At 33.2% G+C, this 26354-nt stretch overlaps 2 protein-coding genes and 1 pseudogene across 2 annotated transcripts; 2 read left to right on the top strand and 1 right to left on the bottom strand.

The window, feature by feature from the left end:
• Positions 1 to 286: 286 nt before the first annotated feature.
• On the top strand, positions 287 to 3657 carry LOC21411140 (pentatricopeptide repeat-containing protein At3g09040, mitochondrial). Its single transcript, XM_024167635.1, has 2 exons — positions 287 to 347; positions 430 to 3657. The coding sequence occupies exon 2, from the start codon at positions 491 to 493 to the stop codon at positions 3470 to 3472; it is 2982 nt and encodes a 993-aa protein (XP_024023403.1). The 5' UTR covers positions 287 to 347; positions 430 to 490; the 3' UTR covers positions 3473 to 3657.
• Positions 3658 to 4122: 465 nt separating this feature from the next.
• On the top strand, positions 4123 to 5991 carry LOC21394871 (serine/threonine-protein kinase TIO). Its single transcript, XM_024167636.1, has 2 exons — positions 4123 to 4481; positions 5203 to 5991. The coding sequence occupies exons 1-2, from the start codon at positions 4215 to 4217 to the stop codon at positions 5383 to 5385; spliced, it is 450 nt and encodes a 149-aa protein (XP_024023404.1). The 5' UTR covers positions 4123 to 4214; the 3' UTR covers positions 5386 to 5991.
• A 2347-nt stretch (positions 5992 to 8338) lies between these two features.
• LOC21394870 lies at positions 8339 to 17588 on the bottom strand (annotated as a pseudogene).
• Positions 17589 to 26354: the final 8766 nt, after the last annotated feature.

Raw genomic sequence — 26354 nt, 5'->3', positions numbered from 1 at the left:
ATGAACAAGATTTGTATTTCTATACTAGCTCAAACCATTTTGTTTACCCTGTTTTGGTATTAATATTTGCATTCCGTGAAACAGGTCCTGCAAATGGATGGGGATGATCGTTATGGAGGAGCGGTCTATACATAATATTATTAAGGTATTTATTGCGTATCCGTACACTTCTGTTTGATAAATTCGACAAAAAACAAGATGAAAAACAAAAAGAGAATACTAAAATAGCTGTTCATGAATTTTGAAAATCCTTAATTTACAGCTCTGGAAAAGGTTAAGAGGGAATGAACAGCCACCAGCTCACATTCGTTCTAGTAGGGATTATAACGCAGGCATGATTCCCAAGGGTAGGTTCTTGAGGGAACTTGTCTTTTTTTCTCTTCTTTTTTGTTTTTTTTTTTTCAATGATTTAATTTGACGATGTTGCAGGCTACTGTTTTTATTTTTGCTAGTTTATGATGGCTAATGGAACTCTCGCCCGTGTGCTTAGATGTCACCAAGTATTTATCATCATCTCTCGCAAGTCTGCTTGCAACAATGCAAAAAATTAGGCTCCCGCCAATTGTTAAATGAATTATCTGACTCATTACGACTGTCTCAAACTTTGAGAACCGGCAAGGTCATCCACGCTCATAGCTTGAAGCTCGGAGTGGCCTCCAAAGGATTGTTGGGAAACGTCATTGTCGATCTCTATGCGAAGGGTGGCAATGTGAGCTTTGCAGAGAAAGCATTTACTCAGCTTGAGAAGAAAGATGTCTTTGCTTGGAACTCCATTCTCTCTATGTACTCGAGGTGGGGATTGTTGGAGAAGGTTTTGGAGTCATTTGTTTCGTTGTGGAGTTACGGGGTATGTTCTCCAAATGGGTTCACGTTTGCTATGGTTTTATCCAATTGTGCGAGATTGGTGGATGTTGAGTTTGGTAGTCAAGTTCATTGTGGTGCTGTTAAGTTGGGGTTCGAGTTGGATCCATATTGTGAAGGTGCACTTGTTGATATGTATGCCAAGTGTAGTTGCATGAGTGATGCTAGAAAGGTTTTTGGTGGGGCTGGGAAGATAGATGTCGTTGCTTGGACTGCTATGATTACTGGTTATGTTCAAGATGGTTTGCCTGAGGAAGGGATCGGATTATTTGAGGAGATGAAGAATGTTGGCCTTGTTCCAGATCGAGCTGCTTATGTGACTGTCATTAATGCTTGTGTTGGTATAGGAAAGCTAAATTACGCGTGTGAATTGTTCGCCGAGATGCCAAGTCCGAATGTTGTAGCTTGGAATGTGATGATTTCTGGGCATGCCAAGGCAGGTTATGAGGAAGTAGCTATAATCTTTTTTGTGAAAATGATGAAAACTGGTGTAAAACCCACAAGATCTACACTTGGAAGTATCTTAAGTGCAGTTGCTTGTTTAGGAATTTTAGACAATGGTTTGCTGATTCATGCTCATGCGGTTAAGCAGGGTTTGGATTCAAATTTTTATGTGGGGAGTTCTTTGATTAATATGTATGCCAAGTGCGGGAAAATGGATGATTCGAAGAAAGTATTCGATGCTGTAGATGTTAAGAACATTGTCTTGTGGAATTCAATGCTCGGAGGCTATGCACAGAACGGGTTTGCGTTTGAGGTCATAGAATTGTTCTCCAATATGAAAGGATGTGGTGTTCAGCCAGACGAGTTTACCTACACTAGCATTTTGAGCGCGTGCGCTTGCTTGGAGTATCTGGAATTGGGTCGCCAGTTGCACTCTGTTATTATCAAGAACAAATTTACATCGAATTTGTTTGTTGGGAATGCATTGACGGATATGTACACTAAGTCAGGGTCTATGACGGATGCAAGGAAGCAATTTGAACGCATAAGGAATAGAGATAAGGTCTCTTGGAATGCAATCATCGTTGGATATGTTCAGGAGGGGGACGAGGTTGAAGCTTTCAACTTGTTCCAAAAAATGACTTTACACGGGTTGATGCCTGATGAAGTGTCCTTAGCAAGTATACTAAGTGCTTGTGCAAATGTGCAAGCACTTAAGCAGGGGCAACAAGTCCATTGTCTCTCTGTTAAATCTGGTTTGGAAACAAGTCTCTATGCAGGAAGCTCCCTTATTGACATATATGCCAAGTGCGGGGCCATTGAAGCCGCTCATAAAGTCTTCTCTTTGATGCCTCAGCGGAGTGTAGTCTCCATGAATGTGCTTATTGCTGGTTACTGCCAAGTCATTTTAAAGAAAGCTATAAATCTGTTGCGAGATATGCAGGTTGCGGGATTGAGCCCTACTGATATAACATATGCAAGCCTTTTAGATGTTTGCAATGGATCTGCAACAAGGCTAATTCTAGGGAGGCAAATCCACTGTCTAATACTAAAGAGAGCCATTCTATCTGGTGATTATGACTTCTTGAGAGTTTCTCTTTTGGGCATGTACATGAACTCCCGATGCAAAGAGGATGCCGAAATGCTTTTCTCCGAGTTCCCAAAGCGAAAAAGCACTATACTTTGGACTGCTATGATTTCAGGGCTCACTCAAAATGATTTCAGTGAGGAGGCTCTGGAGCTATATCAAGAATTGCGTAGAGAGAATGCTGTACCTGATCAGGCTACTTTTGCTAGCATCCTTCGAGCATGTGCTGTCACGTCCTCTTTGCTAGATGGTAGAGAGATCCATTCCCTCATTATCCATACCGGTTTCGATCTAGACGAGTTGATTTGCAGTGCCCTTGTGGACATGTATGCTAAATGTGGTGATGTCTTGAGTTCTGCCCAAATATTTCGAGAAATGAAGACTAAAAAAGATGTCATTTCTTGGAACTCCATGATAGTGGGTCTTGCTAAAAATGGGTACGCTGAAGATGCACTACAGATCTTTGACGAGATGAGGCAAACACATATCATGCCCGATGATGTAACATTCCTCGGCGTTCTCACTGCGTGTAGTCATGCAGGAAAGGTTGCCGAAGGCAGACATATCTTTAACACTATGATCAATGATTATGGTGTTCGGCCTCGGGTTGATCACATTGGCTGCGTGGTCGATCTTCTTGGCAGATGTGGTTTCCTTAAAGAGGCAGAGGAACTTATCTACAAGCTAAGTTTCGATTCGGATGCTATGATTTGGACCACATTACTCGGTGCTTGCAGATTACATGGAGATGACTCGAGAGGGCGGCGGGCAGCTGAGAAACTCATTAATTTGGATCCCCAAAACTCTTCACCTTATGTGCTGCTTTCCAACATATACGCTGCATCAGGAAACTGGAATGAGGTCAACTCTTTGAGAATGGCAATGAAGGAAAAAGGGCTTGCAAAGTTGCCTGGATGTAGTTGGATTGTGGTTGGACAAAAGACACATATTTATGTTGCAGGGGATAAGTCTCATCCCAATGCTGGTGAAATTCATGGAGTTTTGCAATATTTGACAGGGCTAATGAAAGAAGATGCATATGTTTTGGACATAGTTTTTTTGTTATTTGATGACCATTGAAGAGTAGTTAAGACTATGTGCTTTAAATATATATGTAGAATTAGAAGGGCGACTTTTTTTCCTTGTGAGAATTTTGGGATTGTGGCAAATATAGGTGAGAAGGCTTGATTTTCATCAATGGGGGTGGTGAATTTGGCAGCTAGATAGTTATAATTTTTTATTTTATAGAATATTTTCTTGAAAGAAGAAGCTACTACTACAGATTCATTTCCATTTATTTATAGTATACAATATTGAGCTCATTTGATTATTATTATTATTAATTTTATATTCTCTATTCTAAACGGTCAAGGCTTACCATCAGCTACTGCTTCTGTAAATAATGGGTTCACTAGGTGGGAGGTTGTGCATGGACGATAAGGACACGGTGAAAGTAATCGAGGAAGATTTAGGAAAGTATATTAAAATCATTTTGGAGGTTAGACGTTGATTCGAAGGTTGTTTCATCAGTACTAAGAACTGATACAAAATCTAGGTGCAAAATGCATTCTACTTTGTGGAATTTTTCTTTTCCTTCATTTCATGGCCATGTTAATTTTGGTACGGGTTATCTGCACTAGAACAGCATGATTAAAACGCCTGTTCATGACAACCTTGTCAACCATTCAATACTCGTACCTTCCTGTTGGGTTTCTTAATTTGTGTTACTTTATAATGCTATTGAGGAAAACTAGAAATATCTGATTTTTGATGTTTGGGTTTTGCTTCAAGTCCTGAAGCGTTATAGTAGCAACAGACCTATATGTTTCTCATTTCATTTCTTTTGAAGCTTCCAGGTGTGAGTGCCTGTTGTTATTCTTTGATATTTGGAGCGTATGGAGTTAGAAGATTTGGAAGGCGCGTTGCCGTCATTGCTAAAATGATAAGCTATCAACCTCTTGCAGTTCAAGTTGTGAGTAAAGGCCTGTTGGATCCTAATCAGTGGAGAAGGTTGCTTGATTATTCAAGCCCGAAAGAAGTCTTGCCAGATGCTCTAATGATTGTCTCAGATTTTGCTCGGATGGACAAGGTTAGCGTTTTATTTCTATCATTATTCTTTTTCACTTCCATAATTGTTCTTGTGTAGAGGATCATTTCTACTTTCGGAGTGCTAGGAAATTAAAAAAATTGCCAAACTGTAAAATTGGGCTTTTATGGTGTACAGGGACTCTATGAATTCATCAATAGGGCTTCAATTTTGGAGCACCTGAAAGAATTTCTTGTTCATGAAGATCCCACATATGTGCAAAAAGCCTATAATGCTCTAGACAATATGTGTCAGCATAGCTCCTACAGTCCTACTCTTATAATACACTGGGAAGTAATGAAAAGTTGACTATTTTCATTGGACTAAACCATTTTAACGCTTAGAAGTTTTGTGAAGATATAAAACTCACTCTGTTAAATGCATTTACGCAAGATATCAAATCAAATCATTGCGATTATGCTTGAATTTCCTACAGTCCATATTCGAAATAAGGATGCTGGCTTAATTGCGATTATGCTTGAATTTCACGTTACATGCAAGATATCAAATCATTGGCCTTCTGAACGACCTTTGCTATGATCCAGATAAACACACGCGAAAATTTGCATGCTTCGCTATACTTAAGTTGCTATGGAAGATGAAAACATTTCAATTTCTTGCTCTTAAATTACATGTTGCTGTAGGAATTTATTGACATATTTTATGCACCGAAACCCAAGGCAAACCAAAGACGAGCCTTCTAATACGTGGCTTCTTTGTGCAGATTGGAAATGCTGCTTTGCACGGAGAGCTTAGAAGATCTATACCACAGGTTGGGAATTTGTCGCTTTCAGCTGAAGAAGACAAGACTAAGTTGAAATGCTGCGGGTGCATTAGGCAATCTAATTCGCAACTCCAACGAGCTTTGAGAAGACATTGTATCCGAAGGAGCCATGCGGATTTGTAGACATGTCGTCTTGCCCTTTCACATATTAAATCACGGAATTGCTCAATTATGCTCTCGGATTGTTAATTTCTCAAACTCCTTCAACTTTGTTCCCCACTACATAGATAAGTTGTAAATGATCTGCAAGTCTTTTTAACTCTGAGGAGTCATAATTTTCAGGCTTTACTGAAGCTGGTGGCTGACTGTTCTGCAGTAGCTCTGAATGCAAGTAAGAGTGATGCCTTAAACGAGTCACCTCTTAAGATAGCTCTGTTTTCATTGGCAAAGATGTGTCGCACACACCATGTAGACAGTTCCTTCGTTCCTCGGAGTTGTTCCAAGTCATTCGCCGACTTCAGCAGACAGCAGTCCAGAAAAAGAAATGGTTAGAGCATCAAGAATTGGTTGTCACCAAAATTGCCTCCATCATTGTCACCAAAATTGCTAATGCTTAGAGCATCAAGAATTGGTTGTCAGTTGTGTCAATTAACGTTTTGGGTGAACGTTGTCCATAGAAGTTCAGCAAGATTAAGAGTCACGTTGTTGGTGAATGCTGTCACTTTTATGTTTGATTGAATATTGGATTTTTTTAATAGCAATATGTAAAATCCAGTCTCTAATTTCCAAGCACAGGTCAATAGAAGTTGTTGCTGTTGTGCAACATATAATTCTGATTGTGTTATTTTTTTTCTTTTTTTTTTCCTTTTTCTTTTTTAAACTTGTGGTGCGGGATTTAAATTTTACAAATTAATAAGATGTTGTTAGGTGCTAGGTTATAATTCTTTTTGAAGGTAACCTTTTATTTAGACAATTTACACTAGTATTATTTTGAAAATGATTCGGAGATGGCATTGGTGATTTGTATTTTGTAATCCGTTCGCGTTCTTCTTTTCTTTTTTTGTTTTTCAATTTAAATTTAAATTTACAATCCTCCCAAGTTTCGGCATAAAATGCACGTTGTGCTGTTGTGCGTATGCCTCCACTTCTTCTTTGGTGCTTAACTCTGGACCATCCATATTGCTCGTAGTAGCTTGCTGTTGAAATGCGTTTTTGCTGAGCCTCAAACTCTTTGCTCAACAGCTCTAACACAACTAAAGATTCTCTTTCAAACCAGGTTCGATTCATCATCTCACAGACCACAATTAGAAGCTCCTTCGTAACCACTTTATCACCTCAGCAAAGTTTGGGTTTGCACATAACCAGTGATACAGAACCCGCAGCCACTTGGGGAAGAAAAAACTCTCAAACATCTCCACCACAAGCCCAAGTTTTGACCCAACTAAATTGATCGAGTTTCTGATTTGCTGGATTCACCTCAAACTCTCGCAAAACAAGCTGCAATTTGGGAAGTATGAATCGTCGCATCAGTTGTTCCCAACTGACCGAGTGGAACACAGCCTTGCAAGGCGAGAGTATTGTAAATGCAGAGCCGTTACTTGGATGCCAATCATCAAGAATTTTATAAGGTGTTGGAGAATTTCATCAAGAGTATTGTAGTACGTTTGGTAAGCTTAGCACATGGTTTTTAAATTTGGGTTCTCATAGATAAGGTTTTGATAAGGTATTGGAGAAATGCTAACATCATTCTTTTTGTCATTTAAATAAAAATAAAGTAACAACGATCACAATACAAGGCTAATGACTCAGTGGGGGAACGGACGTACACCTGAGGCCCGAAAACGAAAGAATACCTCGGCACACTTAAATCAGCACACCTAGGGCAATCAAGATAAGCTTTTGAGCGATTGATGGACAAAAAACATTGTAGCACTAAGCAACACCAAATAACGCTAAGACACCAGTCTAACGAACAAAAAAGAAAAAAAAAAAAAAAACCAAGACAAAGCGGTGAAAATCCCAATTATTATAGTAAAGAAAACACACTACAAAAAAAAAAAAAAACACAATAAACATAAAAGCCCCCATGAAACGCCATCAAACAACTCTAGTGAGGATGCAATCGGCGAGAGCACTATCTAGAAAAGCAGAAGACTTTAAAGGAGATGCAATGAGATTGAGAAAACTGCGTCAAACTGCAAGTGAAACTTACCCTCCACAACCGCCGGGGGCAATCGAAAACACCACCTCCTCCGAGGTGTTTGGACTTGATCTAATACTCATGTTTAGCTTGGGTTTTAAAGAGTTAATTATATGTATAATAATGTCAAAATTTATGATGAACTATGAATTGTTTTCGAAGTTATCCAATTGTTTTCTTGTAGAATATGAGATTTCAAGACAGGACAGGTAACATAAGATAATGTTATATAAGAGGACTCTAAATGTGTAAAGTATTTTAAAAGTGAAAATTATTTATGGTTTACTTACTGAGCTTGCGCTCATATAATTCCTGTGATGCCAGTAAACTCTTAGATAAAAGTTACAGTTGACTGAACAAGAATAATATGAGGTCTCATAAAAAGTTTAAAGATCCTAATTAAAATTGAAATTTGTAATCTTAAAAATTTTGTTCGAGAATTGCTTTTGTAATAGACATTATTCTTCTATTAAGTAATATTATTTTATTTCAGTTAACATTTCTCTAGAGCCTAACAATTTTCAAGCTGCGGCGCCTTACATATATATAAGGTGCAGCTGATTCAGTCATTGGTGTTATTTGGTACCGATGCTTCCAGAAACTGGTTAGCAGTGGTCTAATCACAGCTTATTAAAACGGGAAAGAAATAATAGAATGATAATATTGTTCTTGCAATAATATAAGGATTAAAAAAAGAGAGAATTCTACTTTTAAGGTGTGAAAAAAAAAAAAGAGACTCGATAATGTTCCAAAGCATTATTTTGATAAAAACACAGCCCTTAACAACAAAAAAGTAAACAAGCTAGTTTAGGACGCTACTTTATTCTTATTCTGATTTCAGGGAACAGAATGGCAAGAACCAGCTCCAGACTTTCAGTACGTAGGTCTTCATCAAAATAAACCAAAGTCCAGACTGTCGCATTTTTTGATTGCAACTTAGACGGATAGAGGGTCGACGATGAGAGAAGCTATCAAGTCTTTGAGCAAAATCGAGTCTGTAAAACCATCTCCATCTCTGTACATCTCATGATTGACACGCACAAGATCAAGAACACGCATTAGCAGGGGCATCGGGATGTCGGTCGGATGGAAAAACTCTTTGTTAACGTCCTTCCATGCATCGGTAACTTGTTGACAAAGTTCAGAAATAGCTTCTTCTTCTGTTGTCTCATATTGTTTCATGTAACACTCCACAGCTGATGCAACTCTATGCCCGGATTTCCTTTTCTCGGACTGCATGCGTCAACACGAAACATGCATGCAGGGTACGTGTAAAAATCATGAAGGCCAGCTTTTTTTTTTTTTTTTGTTTTTCCATAACGAACCTCAAAATTGGCTTTATATCTATAACAAAGATGATCAAATCTCTATTTTATAATAACTAAAAATTTTAGGGAAATCTATATAATGTGCATAATGTTATAATTTTTTAACGATAATATAAAGAGAGCATTTTGCATTTCATGTGATTATTTCTGTAAAATTTCAAATAGGGCCATATTATATTATGATTACCTTTGTTAAATTATAAAAATTCATTGTGAATTTTGTGGTCAGGGACTGAAATTGCGGAAATAAACGTAAAGTTAAGGAGTAATTTTATCCAAATAAAACTTTTAGGGACAAAATTGATATAATACTTGTAAGAATTATTAATCTTTTCGTGCCATATACTTTTAGATTTTTTTGTACCATGTATTTTTAGTTTACATAAAAAGTTTACTTTTAGTTTTCGATCTCATCATACCTTGTGGTAGGCAATGTCATTCATAACTCTGCCAATTACTGACATAGCCCTTACAATCTTCGGCTCAGGATCACCAACTATCCAATTCATGCAGTCTAATGTGACTATGTCTCCCATTCCAATGAAAGTCATTGCTATCAGCATAAATGACCCAGCATTTTGAAGTCCAATGAGCATATATTCTTCCATTGTTGTCGGTGTAACCATTTCGCTTCTTCCAAGTAAGCTCTAACTTGCTTTTGCAGCTGAAAAAGGCAAGCAGATTAGTTAATGAGCTAACCTTTTTTTTCAATTTTTTGTCATTTCTATTTCTATTTTTTTGACCATGATACAATTCAAAATAGAAGATTTTAGAGTTTGATAACCTTAAAATGCAGGTATAATATTTTAGGATTTGAGGACAGATTATAAGAAAAGTCGAGGTAGAAGAATTGATCTTTATAAGAGAAATAGAGTGGCCCAATACTCATATACAATGTGTGACTCGGATATTTTACCAGTGGAATTTGACTTTATAAGGGAACTAGGCTTCTATGATAAAATGCCAACCTGTTAAGTAGGGTGGCTTAATACTCTTATATATTGTAGTTATTTTTATATTTAAACGATGTGGAGCTCGAGTATTTTGTCTTTAATAAAAATGTACAAAAAAAATATATGGCGCCAAGTGACGGAGCCAGAATTTATTGGTGGGGGGCAAATTTTTTTTTTTTTTTTTAAATCAAGATTATAATAGTGTTTATGGACTTAATAAATTGAATATTTTATTTTTTAAAATCTAAATAGTTGGCCCAATGAAATGTATAGAACTAGTAACTTAAAGGAGGTCAATTCTAATTTATATACATGCCTACTATATTAAATTTTTTTTATGATACTACATTAAAATTAAAACCACTATATTAAAAAAAAAAAAAAAAGCTAGGGTGGGTCAAGTCTCCTTCATTGATGCCGCTCTTTACGGGAGGAATCTAATCCTTCGCTTGTAGGCTTGTCATTGATAATTAGATGTCAGCTTACCGCTTTCTTTGCATAGCCAATGATCAGGTATTTGGTGTGAGAATATGAAGTGAGTTTAGACCTTTCTATTGCCTCAGTAAAGAGCTCTAGTTCATCAATTGTACCGAAGCTATCATAAATATCATCAATCATGGTGAGGATAGCAACTAATTTGGCCATTTTCATCCTGGCAAGGGAATAACCAGGCTCAAAAAACGCCCCTAGTCCCCAGAAATAGCATTCCACTATTCTGTCTCTTGCAAAAGGTAGCTTCCTTGCAAAATCCATGTCTTTCCACCACCTATATATCAATATTAGTGTAAATCATCCTTGCAAAGTTGTAAAGTAAATCCCAACTCAAAGGGAATATTGAGAAAGTCTTAAGATGAAAACACCAACTCCTAGTAGTTTGAAACTTTGCAGTCACTTCTGTTTGGTCATGCAACTCGAAATCATTTTTTCCTTTTAAAATCAAAACTTGTTGTCTAAAAACTAAACAACATGTTTGTATAGTGTTTTTTGGGCACAATTTTTCAAAAACAAAGTATGAAAGATTACAACTTCAGAAAACATTATTTTGTTGTTTGCAGTTTTCTCTGAACGCACTTTCTAATATATATGAAGTCTTTTTTATACTAGTGTATATATAGTCGTATCTTACATGACTCAAATAATTTTACAGTCATATAATTATAACTCATTCCCTCTCATCACTCTCTCTATCCATTCTCTCTCTCACTCTCTCTCTCTCTTCATAATCACTTCACTTTCTCTCGAATAATTCTTTATCATCACTTTCTTTTTCCTCGTTTTCTAAGATCCAGTTTCGAATCAACACCGAATGTGACATGGATACTTTTGCAAATAGTTTTTAAAAAAATTACACTAACCCCTTAATTTTGAAAACTTAAAACTTTATTCCTCAATTTTTGAAAAGTTAAAATTTGACCCCTCAATTTTTTATTCTTAGAAAACAATACCTAACACTATTTGTCCTTTGAGAATACATGAGAATAATTTTATTCTTATTTCAGAAAATGCAGTTTTTAGAATAGAAAACAGATAACATGGCCAAAGAGACCCTTAATTGTTAAAATTTAATTAGCGTACTACAATTAAAAACTAACCTTGTAATCTCACTTAATTCCTTCTGCTACAATTGTTGCAACAGTTTGAAGTCTAACTTTGCCAGGGTCAGAAGAACCTCATTATGTGAAGATTCCTTATGGTAGAAGGTGAGGAAATGCTTGGCTTGTCGCCTTTGTAAGCTCTTTCGAAGAGGGTGGTTTAAGGCATGATTCAATCGGGTTGAGAGAGAGGAGCTTAAATGCGATGATACAGAAGCAAGACGCGTTGTAGTGAAGATAAGCGCATCATCTAATATATCCTCTCCATGTACTCTGAGGTGTGCAGCTTCATACAAGCTCAACAGTCCTTTAACATCATTTGCAAGTGATTCCTTAAAATTCCCTTTGCTATCCTTGAACTTGCCGAAAACGTCTGCAAATTTATTCAGTTCATTACTTATGTGATCAGAGAAAAATAATTAATCAGCATGAATCCAAACTGATGATGCCATTCAACAAAGTATCCGAATTGTGTGTGCTGGTGTTTATCCTAATAATTAGTACCCGCAGATTCTTTTTAAAAAATGGAAAAAGAAGAAAAAAAAAAAAAAAAGTAGATAAGGACAGTGTATAGATCACAAATTCTAGTCAAACGATTAAGAATACTGACAAGGAATACATTCAATGACTAAGGGAAATTAAGTTCTGCAACATGTGTAGCGTCCAAATTTACTTAAACACCTATTTTCTGGAATGGGAACTTCTATAATGAGACAACTACAATATATTACTTTCGTTTTTTATAGAAACAATATATATTTTCTTTTACAATCGAATTTTCTTTCACTTTGTTTAAGTTTACATGAAAATTAAACACAAAGTTATAAGAATTTTGAGCCACCACATTGAATATAGTTAGGTTGATCCTTCATGATAGAAGTCCAAATCCTAATAAAGCTCAATTTCTATTATGATATAAGAGCTCAACAAGCTCAAATTATTCAAAAGATTGCATCATTTTGCAACACTAGTGATTCTAAAGAGTGCATCATTAGTGATTTTAAAGAGTAAAATAAGAGCTCAAAAAGCTCAATTTCTATTTTGATCCATCTTATACAACACTTGTGATTCCAAAGAGTGCGTCATTAGTGATTCTAAAGAGTAAAATAAGAGCTCAAAAAGCTCAATTTCTATTATGATCCATCTTATACAACACTAGTGATTCTAAAGAGTGCATCATTTTGCAAGAACTTGTAAAGCATGAAATAAACCCGAATCCCTCATTATTCAAATATCAGACTAAAAATAAAATTATAAGGACAATATGGAACTACCTCATGACTTAAGGGTTGACCTTTCAAGATGGGAGGCAAAGTCCTTAAAAATTCGAATTTTATATTTTTGTTTGAAAGTAATGGTTGGAAAAATCCTTTACTTACCACAAGGAACATTATAACCTTGTTGTCTAAGCAATCGAAAGCGAAGAGAAACGATGTAAAGGTCATCACAGCAGTAAGGAGTAGTGCTGTGTAATTGTGGCAGAACTGCTTGAATCTCGTGTTCAAAATGATACGACACACCTAAGCGCTGAATAGCATCAATCAAACATAATGCCTCTGAATGGTTTTGAACAGATCTCCAAATCATCGTCCGTACTTCTTTCTTCAACTTAAGCATTTCAGCAACTGTGTTTCCATCCATTTCCTGCATAAACAATTGATGAAAAATAATTAAACAATTGATCTGAAATCATTACTCGAAATAAATTATAGTACTCGGCAAAAACAAACAGAGTTAGATTACCAATATCAAGTTATTAGAAGCACGTGACAAGAAATAATCACCCCAAATACATGGAGTAAAGGTGGCGTAAGGACGCTTTTCATTATCATATGTAGCTTCCTCAAAACTCATTATTACTTTCCCCTATAAACGGTAATTAATAAGAAATATTGCTCTACTGCATTTGGATACTAGATATATCTATATAAGCAGTACTTGGTGGAGTACAGGTAAGTTGGGTTAATGTATTTATATAGAAGTTGGAGGCTGAAGAATTTGAACTATTTAAGTAAACAATTAAATAATTCATCTAAAATAATTGATATGAAACAAGTATAAATAATTTGATGAGAAACAATTAAATAATTGATCTGAAATCATCTTACTAGAAATAAATTATAGTACTCGGAAAAAACAAACAGATGTTAGATTACCAATGTCGAGTTCTTAGAAGCATGTGACCTGAAATAATCCCCCCAAATACTTGGAGTAAAGCTGGCGGAAGGATGCTTTTCATTATCATGTGTAGCTTCAATTATTATTTTTCCCTATAAATGGTAATTAATAAGATATATTGCTCTACTGCATTTGGATACTAGATATATCTATATAAGTAGTACTTGGTGGAGTATAGGTAAGTTGGGTTAATATATTTACATAGAAGTTGGAGGATGAAGAATTTGAACTATTTAACTAAACAATTAAATAATTGATCTGAAATCAATTATTAATCTGAAATAATTGATATGTAACAAGTATAAATAATTTGATGAGAAACAATTGAATAATTGATTTGAAATCATCTTACTAGAAATAAATTATAGTACTCAGAAAAAACAAACAATGTTAGATTACCAATGTCGAGTTCTTAGAAGCATGTGACCTGAAATAATCACCCCAAATACTTGGAGTAAAGCTGGCGGAAGGATGCTTTTCATTATCATGTGTAGCTTCACCAAAATTCATTATTATAAACGGTAATTAATAAGAAATATTGCTCTACTGTATTTGGATACTAGATATATCTATATAGACAGTACTTGGTGGAGTACTGGTAAGTTTGGTTAACGTATTTATTAAATGTTGGAGGCTGAAGAATTTGAACTATCTAAATCAAATATTAAATAATTTATCTAAAATTAATTATTGATCTGCAACAATTAAAAACAAGTTGATGAGAAACAATTAAATAATTGATTTGAAATCATTTTACTAGAAATAAATTATAGTACTCGACAAAAGTAAACAGATGTTAGATTACCAATATCGAGTTCTTAGAAGCATGTGACATGAAATAATCACCCCAAATACATGGAATAAAGGTGGCGGAAGGACACTTTTCAATATCATATGTAGCTTCAAGAGAACTCATTATTACTTTCCCCTATAAACGGTAATTAATAATAAATATTACTCTACTGCATTTAGACTCTAGATATATCTATATAGGCAATAGTTGATGGAGTACTCGTAAGTTGGGTTAATGTATTTGTATAAAAGTTTGGGGCTGAAGAATTTGAATTATTTAAATATACAGCTTACTAATTGATCTAAAATCAATTATTGATCTGAAATAATTAAAAACTAGTAGATGAGAAACAATTAAATAATTGTTATGAAATCATCTTACTAGAAAAAATTATTGTACTCGAAAAAAAGAAACAGCTATTATATTATCAATATCGAGTTATTAGAAACATGTGACATGAAATAATCACCCCAAATACTTGGAGTAAAGCTGACAGAAGGACTCTTTTCATTATCATGTGTAGCTTTACCAGAACTCATTATTACTATCCCCTATAAGTGGTAATTAATAACAATATTGCTGTACTGTATTTGAATACTAGATACATATATAAGCAGTACTTGGTGTGGTATACTAGTAAGTTGAGGTAATTTATTTATATAGAACTTGGAGGCTGACGAATTTGAACTATTTAAATAAACAACTAAATAATTTATCTAAAATCCATTATTGATTTGAAATAATTGAATTGAAATGTTTTCATTTGCTAGAAGCTCCTTCGTAACCACTTTATCACCTCAGCAAAGTTTGGGTTTGCACATAACCAGTGATACAGAACCCGCAGCCACTTGGGGAGGAAAAAACTCTCAAACATCTTCCCCACAAGCCCAAGTTTTGCCAATCATCAAGAATCTTGTCCTTGCAATGCTTTTTAGAGGAAAAAGAAGGACAGTCATAATCTACAAAGACACTATAAAGGGCTTGATCTTTCATTGTGATGTCTAGCTTCACCGAAACTCATTATTACTTTTCGCTATAAACGGTAATTAATAAGAAATATTGCTCTATTGTATTTAGATACTAGATTTATCTATATAGGTACTTGGTGGAGTACTGATAAGTTGGGTTAACGTATTTATATAAAAGTTTGAGGCTAAAGAATTTGAACTACTTAAATAAACAACTAACTAATTGCTAAAATAGGCCAAAGAGACCCTTAATTGTTAAATTTTTATTAGCGTACTACAATTAAAAACTAACCTTGTAATCTCACTTAATTCCTTCTGGTACAATTGTTGCAACAGTTTGAAGTCTAACTTTGCCAGAGTCAGAAGAACCTCATTATGTGAAGATTCCTTATGGTAGAAGGTCAGGAAATGCTTGGCTTGCCGCCTTTGTAAGCTCTTTCGAAGAGGGTGGTTTAAGGCATGATTCAATCGGGTTGAGAGAGAGGAGCTTAAATGCGATGATACAGAAGCAAGACGCGTTGTAGTGAAGATAAGCGCATCATCTAATATATCCTCTCCATCTACTCTGAGGTGTGCAGCTTCATACAAGCTCAACAGTCCTTTAACATCATTTGCAAGTGATTCCGTAAAATTAAAAATAAAATTATAAGGACAATATAGAACTACCTCATGACTTAAGGGTTGACCTTTTAAGATGGGAGGCAAAGTCCTTAAAAATTTGAATTTTATATTTTTATTTGAAAGTAATGGTTGGAAAATTCCTTTACTTACCACAAGGAACATTATAACCTTGTTGTCTAAGCAATCGAAAGCGAAGAGAAACGATGTAAAGGTCATCACAGCCGTAAGGAGTAGTATTGTGTAATTGTTGCAGAACTGCTTGAATCTCGTGTTCAAAATGATACGACACACCATCATTTGCAAGACGTGTTGTAGTGAAGATAAGCGCATCATCTAATATATCCTCTCCATCTACTCTGAGGTGTGCAGCTTCATACAAGCTCAACAGTCCTTTAACATCATTTGCAAGTGATTCCTTAAAATTCCCTTTGCTATCCTTGAACTTGCCGAAAACGTCTGCAAATTTATTCAGTTCATTACTTATGTGATCAGAGAAAAATAATTAATCAGCATGAATCCAAACTGATGATGCCATTCAACAAAGTATCCGAATTGTGTGTGCTGGTGTTTATCCTAATAATTAGTACCCGAGGATTCTTTTTAAAAAATGGAAAAAGAAGAAACAAAAATCAAACAAAACAAAAAAAATAGTAGATAAGGACAGTGTATAGAGCACAAATTCTAGTCAAACGATTAAGAATATTGACAAGGAATACATTCAATGACTAAGGGAAATTAAGTTCTGCAACATGTGTAGCGTCCAAATTTACTTAAACACCTATTTTCTGGAATGGGAACTTCTATAATGAGACAACTACGATATATTACTTTCGTTTTTTATAGAAACAATATATATTTTCTTTTACAATCGAATTTTCTTTCACTTTGTATAAGTTTACATGAAAATTAAATACAAACTTATAAGAATTTTGAGCCACCACACTGAATATAGATAGGTCGATCCTTCTTGATAGAAGTCCAAATCCTAATAAAGCTCAATTTCTATTATGATATAAGAGCTCAACAAACTCAAATTAGCGGTGCGATCCATCTTATACAACACTAGTGATTCTAAAGAGTGCATCATTTTGTAAGAACGTGTAAAGCGTAAAATAAACCCGAATTCCTCATTATTCAAATATCAGACTAAAAATAAAATTATAGAACTACCTCATGACTTAAGGGTTGACCTTTTAAGATGGGAGGCAAAGTCCCTTAAAAATTCGAAGTTCATATTTTATTTGAAAGTAATGGTTGGAAAATTCCTTTACTTACCACAAGGAACATTATAACCTTGTTGTCTAAGCAATCGAAAGCGAAGAGAAACGATGTAAAGGTCATCACAGCAGTAAGGAGTAGTGCTGTGTAATTGTTGCAGAACTGCTTGAATCTCGTGTTCAAAATGATACGACACACCTAAGCGCTGAATAGCATCAATCAAACATAATGCCTCTGAATGGTTTTGAACAGATCTCCAAATCATCGTCCGTACTTCTTTCTTCAACTTATTCATTTCAGCTACTGTGTTTCCGTCCATTTCCTGCATAAACAACTTGATGAGAAATAATTAAATAATTGATTTGAAATCATCTTACTAAAAATAAATTATAGTACTCGACAAAAACAAACAGCGTTAGATTACCAATATCGAGTTGTTAGAAGCATGTGACATGAAATAATCACCCCAAATAATTGGAGTAAAGCTAGCAGAAGGACGCTTTTCATTATCATGTGCAGCTTCAACAAAACTCATTATTACATTCCCCCATAAAGGGTAATTAGTAAGAAATTTTACTCTAAAGTATTTGGTTACTAGATAAATCTATATAGGCAGTACTTGGTGGAGTATTGGTAAGTTAGGTTAACGTATTTACATAAAAGGTTGAGGCTGAAGAATTTGACGTATGAAATAAACAACTAAATAATTGATGTAAAATTAACCATTGATCTGAAACAACTAAAAACCGGTTGATGAGAAACAATGAAATAATTGATCTATAATCATCTTACTGGAAATAAATTATAGTACCCCACAGAAACAAACAGTTGTTAGATTATCAAAACGAAGTTGTTAGAAGCATGTGACATGAAATTATCAATACTTCGAGTAAAGCTGGCGGAAGGACGCTTTTCAGCATCATGTGTAGCTTCACCGAAACTCATTATTACTTTCTCTTATAAACGGTAATTAATAAGTAATATTGCTCTACTGTATTTGGATACAAGATATATCTATATAGGCAGTACATCATGGAGTACTGGTAAGTTGGATTCACGTATTTATATAGAAGTTGGAGGCTAAAGAATTTGAACTATTTAAATAAACAATTAAATAATTCATCTGAAATCAGTTATTGATCTGAAACAATTAAATACAAGTTGATCATAAACAATTAAATAATTAATCTGAAATCATCTTACTAGAAATAAATTATAGTACTCGATAAAAACAAACAGCTGTTAGATTACCAATATTGAGTTCATAGAAGCTTGTGACATGAAATAATCACCCCAAACACATGGAGTAAAGCTGGCGGAAGGGCGCTTTTCATTATCACGTGTAGCTTCACAAAAATTCATTATTTCTTTCCCATATAAACAGTAATTAATTAGAAATATTGCTCTACTATATTTGGATACTAGATATATCTATATAGGCAGTATTTGGTGGAGTACTGAAAAGTTAGGTTAATGCATTTATATAAAAGTTGGAGACTGAAGAATTTGAATTATTTAAATAAACAATTAAATATTTGATCTAAAATCGATTATTGATCTGAAATAATTGATCTGAAACAATTAAAAACTTGTAATGAGAAACAATTAAATAATTGATCTAAAATCAACTTATTGGAAATAAATTATAGTAGTCAACAAAAACAAACAACTACTAGATTATCAATATCGAGTTGTTAGAAGCATGATACATGAACAATAAAAGTTGTAATGTATTTGGATACTAGATATATCTATGTAGGGAGTACTTGGTGGAGTACTGGTATGCTGGGTTAACGTATTTATATAAAAGTTGGAGGCTGAAGAATTTGAACTCTTTAAATAAACAATAAAATAATTGATCTAAAATCAATTATTGATTTGAAACAATTAAAAACAAGTTGATGAGAAACAATAAAATAATTGATCTCAAATCATCTTACTAGAAATAAATTATAGTACTCGACAAAAACAAACAGATGTTAGATTAGCAATATTGAGTTCTTAGAAGCATGTGACATGAAATAATCACCCCAAATACTTGGAGTAAAGCTGGCGGAAGGACGCTTTTCATTATCATGTGTAGCTTCACCGAAACTCACTATTACTTTCCCCTATAAACGATAATTAATAAGAAATATTGCTCTACTGTATTTGGATACTAGATATATCTATATAGGCAGTACTTGGTGGAGTACTGGTAAGTTGGGTTAACATATTTATATAAAAGTTGGAGGCTGAAGAATTTGAGCTATTTAAATAAACAACTAAATAATTGATCTGAAACAATTATCAACAAGTTGATGAGAAAGAATTGAATTATTGATCTGAAATCATCTTGCTGGAAGTAATTTATATTGCTCGAAAAAAAACAAACAACTGTTAGATTATCAATATTGAGTTCTTAGAAGCTTGTGACATGAAATAATCACCCAAAATACTTAGAGTAAAGCTGGTGGAAGGATGCTTTTCATTATCATGTGTAGCTTCACCAAAATTCATTATTATAAACGGTAATTAATATGAAATATTGCTCTACTGTATTTGGATACTAGATATATCTATATAGGCAGCACATGATGGAGTACTGGTAAATTGGGTTAACGTATTTATAAAAAAGTTGGAGGCTGAAGAATTCGAATTGTTTAAGTAAACAACTAAATAATTGATCTAAAATCAATTATTGATATGAAATAATTAAAAACTAGTTGATGAGAAATAATTAAATAATTGATCTAAAATCAATTATTGATATGAAATAATTAAAAATTAGTTGATGAGAACTAATTAAATAATTGATCTAAAATCATCTTATGGGAAATAAATTATAGTACTCGACAGAAACAAAGAGCTACGAGATATAATAGCATCTAAAATTATGTATTGAAAATTATTCTCTGTTTTAATGTTTTGTTCTTCTTCTTCTTATAAAATCTTTTCCTTTCTTGTTTGAGAATAAATCTACTGTAAAATTTCTTTTTTATTTTTTGGATTAAAAAAATTGTATATTGCATTGGATACCAGATGTATCAATAGTGTGTTGCAACAGAAGTTAGATTATCTCCAATGCAAATGTTAATGCCAATTGTTAAAATTAAAAAGTATGATATAATATGTTATTTTCATTTTTACTCTAATGCATAATGTTATTTGAGTAACAAAATCTATTTTTTCTTATAATTATTAAGCTTTGGAAGTTGTAAAAGTAAACTTTTATTTTTAAAATAATTAGAAAATACAAAAGCTGCGTTGATTACATTGAAAAAATAAACATTTCAACAAATATTAATCAAATATCAAATTTCTTATATATGTCTATGTGCTAAAAGTTGGGAGGGTAATTTGCTAAACCACAGCAAGTTAAGGGACAAATATGTTAAAAACTTGATTTTTTTTTTAAAATATTGGGATCAGATATTTAATCACATGTGATAGGTTTTATTTTATTGTGGTAGTCGTCCATGCTTTTTGAATGAAAAACTTACTTGAGCAAAATTTTTTAAAAAAAAAAGTTACATGAGAAAAAAAAAAAAAAAAAAAAAAAAAAAAAAATGGCCGCAGTGAGAGTATATAACTAATAATTATTTATTTAACCACAGAATGCACACAAAGTCCAGAAGTGTTGAACCGTTCATCTGTGGAACATGACATGAACATATAGTTTTAAAATTGAAATACATTATTTTATGTTGAAAAGTAATCAAATAGTAAGATCATATACTACTCTATGTGGAACATATACTTAATTACCAATATCATATATATATATATAACATGAACATGTCTCTTGTTACACCTATACAAAATAACTAAATTATCTAATACTTGTTATACAAAATATACTAGGATGATTGTTAACCTTAATTTAGGAAATATTCCTAGAAAACTAAAACACAAATAAAATAAAAGCACAAAATATAAGTTTTAAAGTTTTTATATGATTTTCTACCAAACACAACTTTTGGTAGGAAAAAATACCTTTTTGCCACCAAAATATGCATTTGGTAGCAGAATCATGTTTTCTGCTGCCAAAATTTGGTGCCAAAAAATTAAGTTTTTTGTTACCAAACATTATTTTGGTAGCCAAAAGCATATTTTTTGCTACCAAATTTTAATTTGGTAGCAGAAAGACATATATTAAAAAAAATACTGTTTGATGATAAAAATTATTTTAGAATCATTGTTCTAGTAACATTATAACAAAAAATACAGTTTTGAAATTGAAATACATATTCTATGTTAAAAAGTAATCAAATAGTAAGATCATATACTACTCTATGTAGAACATATACTTAATTAACAAGATCATATATATATACACATGAACATGTCTCTTATTACACCTACACAAAATAACTAAATTATCAAATAATTGTTATACAAAATATACTAGAATGATTGTTAAAACTTAATATAGGACATATTTATAGAAAATTAAAAAAAGAAAAGCAATACAAGCACACAATATAAATATTAATGTTTTTATATGATTTGCTACCAAACACAACTTTTGGTAGCAAAAAACGCCTTTTTGTCACCAAAATAAGAATTCGGTAGTAAATACTTGTTTTCTACTACCAAAATTTGGTAGCAAAAAATTATATTTTTTGGTAGCAGAAACTTGATTTTTCGCTACCAAATTTTGGTAGCAGATAGTTACATTTTGCTTCCAACACTTGGTAGCAAATGTTATATGTTTTGCTCCCAAAAATAATTCGGTAGCAAATACCTCGGGCGGGAAAAAGTTTTGCTACCAAATTTTTGGTGGCAAAATCTTATGTTTTTGTTACCAAACCTTATTTTGGTAGCAAAAAGATATTGGCGGGAACTAAGTTTCATTTTCTGCCATGTTATTTGTTACCAAATTATAATTGGTAGCGGATTGTGTTGTTTTTGCTACCAAATTTGGTAACTAAAGCCTTGATACTTTTAGTTACCAAAGTTTGGTAGCAAAAAGTGTGTTTTCTGCTACCAAAAATTTTTTGGTATCAAAAAGTTTGGTCTCTTAAAGTGATTATTCTTGTAGTGCGTTCATCTGTGTTCTTAGAGACCGTACGTCATTATCATTTCTCTTTTCTGAGCGTATTCCAAAATCAACAGAGGATGAAAATATCAGAATTTAGAAAAATTTGCTCACTAACGTAGAAAATATAGAAGATAAGAATCAATATCAGTAGAAAGTGAATTAGACCTAATACTAGAGTAGCTCTTCTCAGCCAGAGACTTCTAATTATATAAGATAAGAATCATATAAAAGGCTGAGAAAAGAGCAAGCCCTCCAAAATATGAAATCTATTAGTAAGCAAATTTGCAAAACCACGACATCAAATTAAAAGGCTGACGAAAAGAGCGAGCCCTCCAAATATCGACGATGAACGACTTCAGGAATCTCAAAGTGGAACAAAAATGAAAGCAAAACCATATATCAAAACGAATATACGGATACGATTAGATGGGTTAAAACGAACGATTAAGATTAAATTAATATTGTGACTACTTTTCATGCCCTGGAAACATGAGCATTTGTCGACTTTTGTTGACTTGAGAATTAACGAGGATTTAACTTCAAGATTTTCTTTAACTCTTGAGTCTAATTGACTTAGTATCTTGTTGTTTATTTGATTATTTTTCGATTTAAACAGAAACTTTAAGATCTCGCAAAATTTTAATCTAACCATGATCAATTAAACAAGTTATTATAATTTAGAAATTATTTTAGCTAGTTATCATAAATGATATATCTGAATTCGGAAGTTCAAATCCTTGTGGCCGGAGTAAGCGACACCTATGTACTCCTTGTGGTCTTGATCAGTTTAAATTCTCAATTTGTGAAATTATCCATTTCAACAGCGATTTCCTCAACGTTTTTGTGAAAGGACTTTCTAAACTTAGAGCTTGTAGTATAAAAAAATTTTAAATTAAAGAAATAAATATAATGGTTTCGACATTTTGTCTTTTACATTTTCTTTGAAATAATAAATATTTCCCGGTTCTTTTTTCTGAGAATTCTTTAATAATTTATTCACTCTCAAAAGATATTTTGGAACTCTAAAGTCTATTATTGGAGGTCATACGGATGGAATTTTCTTACTTGATTTGGACAAGTAATGTAGAAAAATCAAATCAAACCAAATATAAGAACATGTGATGAAAATAACACTCAAGAATTAAAAATCTAGATTTTTCTTCTTTGCATCTTATATTACAGACTACTTTTATAAACCATGACGTTTCCGAATGGTTTCTTAGTACGTGTTGATTATTATCACTTTTCAATTCAAGCCCGTGTGACCATATATATAGGCGCATCACAATTATGAAATTGTTTGTCTGGATCATATAAGCCATTTCTCCACCGAAAAAAAGTGAAAATAAATAAATGAAAAAAAGGATTTCTGGTTCTTTATATTATATCTTGCCTTTCACTTTTCTTTAGCTTCTTTAGTTTTCCATTTTGTTTTCAAGGTTAAAAAACCTTTTGAATGCTAATTCTTCTTCTTCTTCTTTTTTTTTTTTTTTTCGCTTTCTTTTTGTTAGTAAAATATGAAGCTTAAATTGCACGGCACAGGCTAAGCTTGCAATTAGTGATAGCGATTAAACATATTGAAACATTGACTACTTGGTTAGTATAATGTTAATTTAGCTACGACCAGCTAACAAAGTAACAAGTCCTACTGGGACCGTAATGATAATGACCATTACTTATATTTTACTAAGGAACATAGAACGTACGCCAAAGTCTTAGAACGTGTACTTCAACGGATTTTTTGTGCTTTTAAAACCTATATTTGTCATTTATCGTGAGTGAAATTCCTAGTAGCACTACGTCGTTGATAGCTATTGACTATTGACTGAAAGAGGCGGAGCTAGCTGAGACCTGAGGCCGAAGAAGTGCGTGAAGAATTATTAGATGTAATTTTAGGTCTCATTTTTTTCACCAATTTGAGTTTTTAATTCTAGTTTTACAATAGTTAAAAGCTCTCACAAAAAGTCACATCTAACTTTTTTCTGTTATAATTAAAAGTTGTCACATAAAATCACGTCTCAACTTGAATTAAAATTCGAATCAGTGAACAGAACGAGGCATTAGAGTTGCATGCATGGTTCTTAAACAACGAGTATTACTTTTAGTCATGTTCTCTTATTCTTTTGTGTTGGAATCAGTCTTTGATTTTTAATATCAAGCTTGAATTGCACGGCAAGTTTTGCTTGGTGTGACAACTATATATAATGACCATTGACTTCTTGAGTATTTTGTCTTTACAATAGTGACCTAATAACTAACGGTCGCCATAGATCCTAATAATGTACCACGATATGATAGCACTACGACGTTGAACCGAAAGGGGCGGTGCTAGCTGGGACCCGAGGCTGAGGAAGTGCATGAAGAATTATTAGATGTAATTTTAAAGTTGCACGCATAGTTCTCAAACAATAATTATTACTTTCTTAGTCGTGTTTTCTTGTTCTTTTGTGTTAAAATCAGTCTTTGGTTTTCAATATCAAGCTTGAATTGCAAGGTAATTTGGGCTTGGTGTGATAGCTATATATAATGATCATTGACTTCTTGACTATTGTGTCTTTATAATAGTGACCTAACAAGTAACAGTCGCCATAGATCCCAATAATGTATCACATATGATAACAGCTTCTCTACGCTATTATTAAAAAATGACAGTCATTTCTATTTTAATGTTTAGGGAATAATTCTCTCATTGTTTACAAAATATCACTGATGAAAATAACGGTCATAAAAATTTAACTAATTTGAAGTTGTTGTAAATAGTAGATGTCTACCTTAGTCAAAATTAATGTTCCAATAATTAAAGTTACTACTACAGTCAGTCAAAGTTACTGTTACAGTCAGTCAAAGATATTGTGCCAAGCAACCAGAAGTTATTGTGCGAGTCAGTTAAAATTATTGTGCCAAACAGCCAAAATAGTAACCGTAAGTTATCAGTTACTGTGCAAATAGTAATAATGAATAATGCCAAAAAATGAGGTCCATTATCTAACACCATTCATCAGAGTGGTAGTGAAATGAGAATTTCTTTATATGACTAAATATTGGAGGCTTACCAATTCTAGGAATTCAATATGAAGAGTTAATGTAATGATTTAAGGGCTAAATCTTGAACTTAATTAAGATTTAGAGAATGAATTTTCTTGTACTCACATTTTGTGAGCAAATCGATTTATTTTTTATTTTGATATTTTGAAAAATGAAATTTAGTGATTTCACTTCTTCTCACTAAATTGCCCTAAGCTTTATTAAATAGTAATGGTGCATTTTGTTTTAATGTGTTTACTAAGACAAGTTTGATGCCGCAAGGATATAATTTTCTTATTTCAAAGTACAAGGGCCACATCCAACCGAATTCATCATTCCTCCACACATCTGATCAGATGGGTCTCTTTCACAATTAATCCATGTGATCCATGATCCAACCAACTTGTTGAAGAAATATCAGTCACACGTTGACTCGTCCTTTTTTTTTTTATCAATTGCAATATAGCAAGTCAATTGTCATATTAATTGGTGGGACACAATGCCTTGATGAATGACACGTAGCCAAAACAATTAAAGAATGTCAATGTGGTTGGAATATCGGCAACTACCAGATACCAAACGTGGCCCTTGCTTTAATTTTCTTTGTTAAAAGGCTACAAAAGCCATGTGCCTCGCGAGGCTCGGGAGGAACGTCTCATGATTCAAGCCTCATCCTATCCCTCCACTAAATTATTCATTTCACAATTAAAATTTCATTATTATAGTATTTTATTATAAAAATTTAAATTTTTATTATAATATTTTTTTACTCATATACACAATTTAAATTATGAAATAAATATATTCTTATTATATTATAGCACTTATCTATCGTCTAAAAGAAAATCCTTTTCTCCCTCATTTTTTGGCAGAATATCTCAAGCGTTAGTCAAAACGTGTAAGACGACGACATTAAATTAAAAGGCTGACAAAAAGAGTGAGCGCTCCAAATATCGACGATGAACGACTTAAGGAATCTCAAAGTGGAACAAAAATGAAAGCAAAACCATATATCAAAACAAATATACGGATACGATTAGATGGTTTAAAAGGAAGGATTAAGATTAAATGAATATTGTGACTACTTTTTGTGCCCTGGAAACATGAGCATTTGTAGGTTTTTGTTGACATGGAGGTCAGACGGATGGAATTTTCTTACTTGATTTGGACAAGTAATGTAGAAAAATCAAATCAAACCAAGAATAAGAACATGTGAAGAAAATAACACTCAATAGATTAAAAAACTAGATTTTT

This window comes from Morus notabilis, unplaced genomic scaffold (genome assembly GCF_000414095.1).
Source record: "Morus notabilis unplaced genomic scaffold, ASM41409v2 Scaffold1564, whole genome shotgun sequence".
Lineage (NCBI taxonomy): Eukaryota > Viridiplantae > Streptophyta > Magnoliopsida > Rosales > Moraceae > Morus > Morus notabilis.
This window is presented reverse-complemented; position numbering and strand designations above follow the sequence as displayed.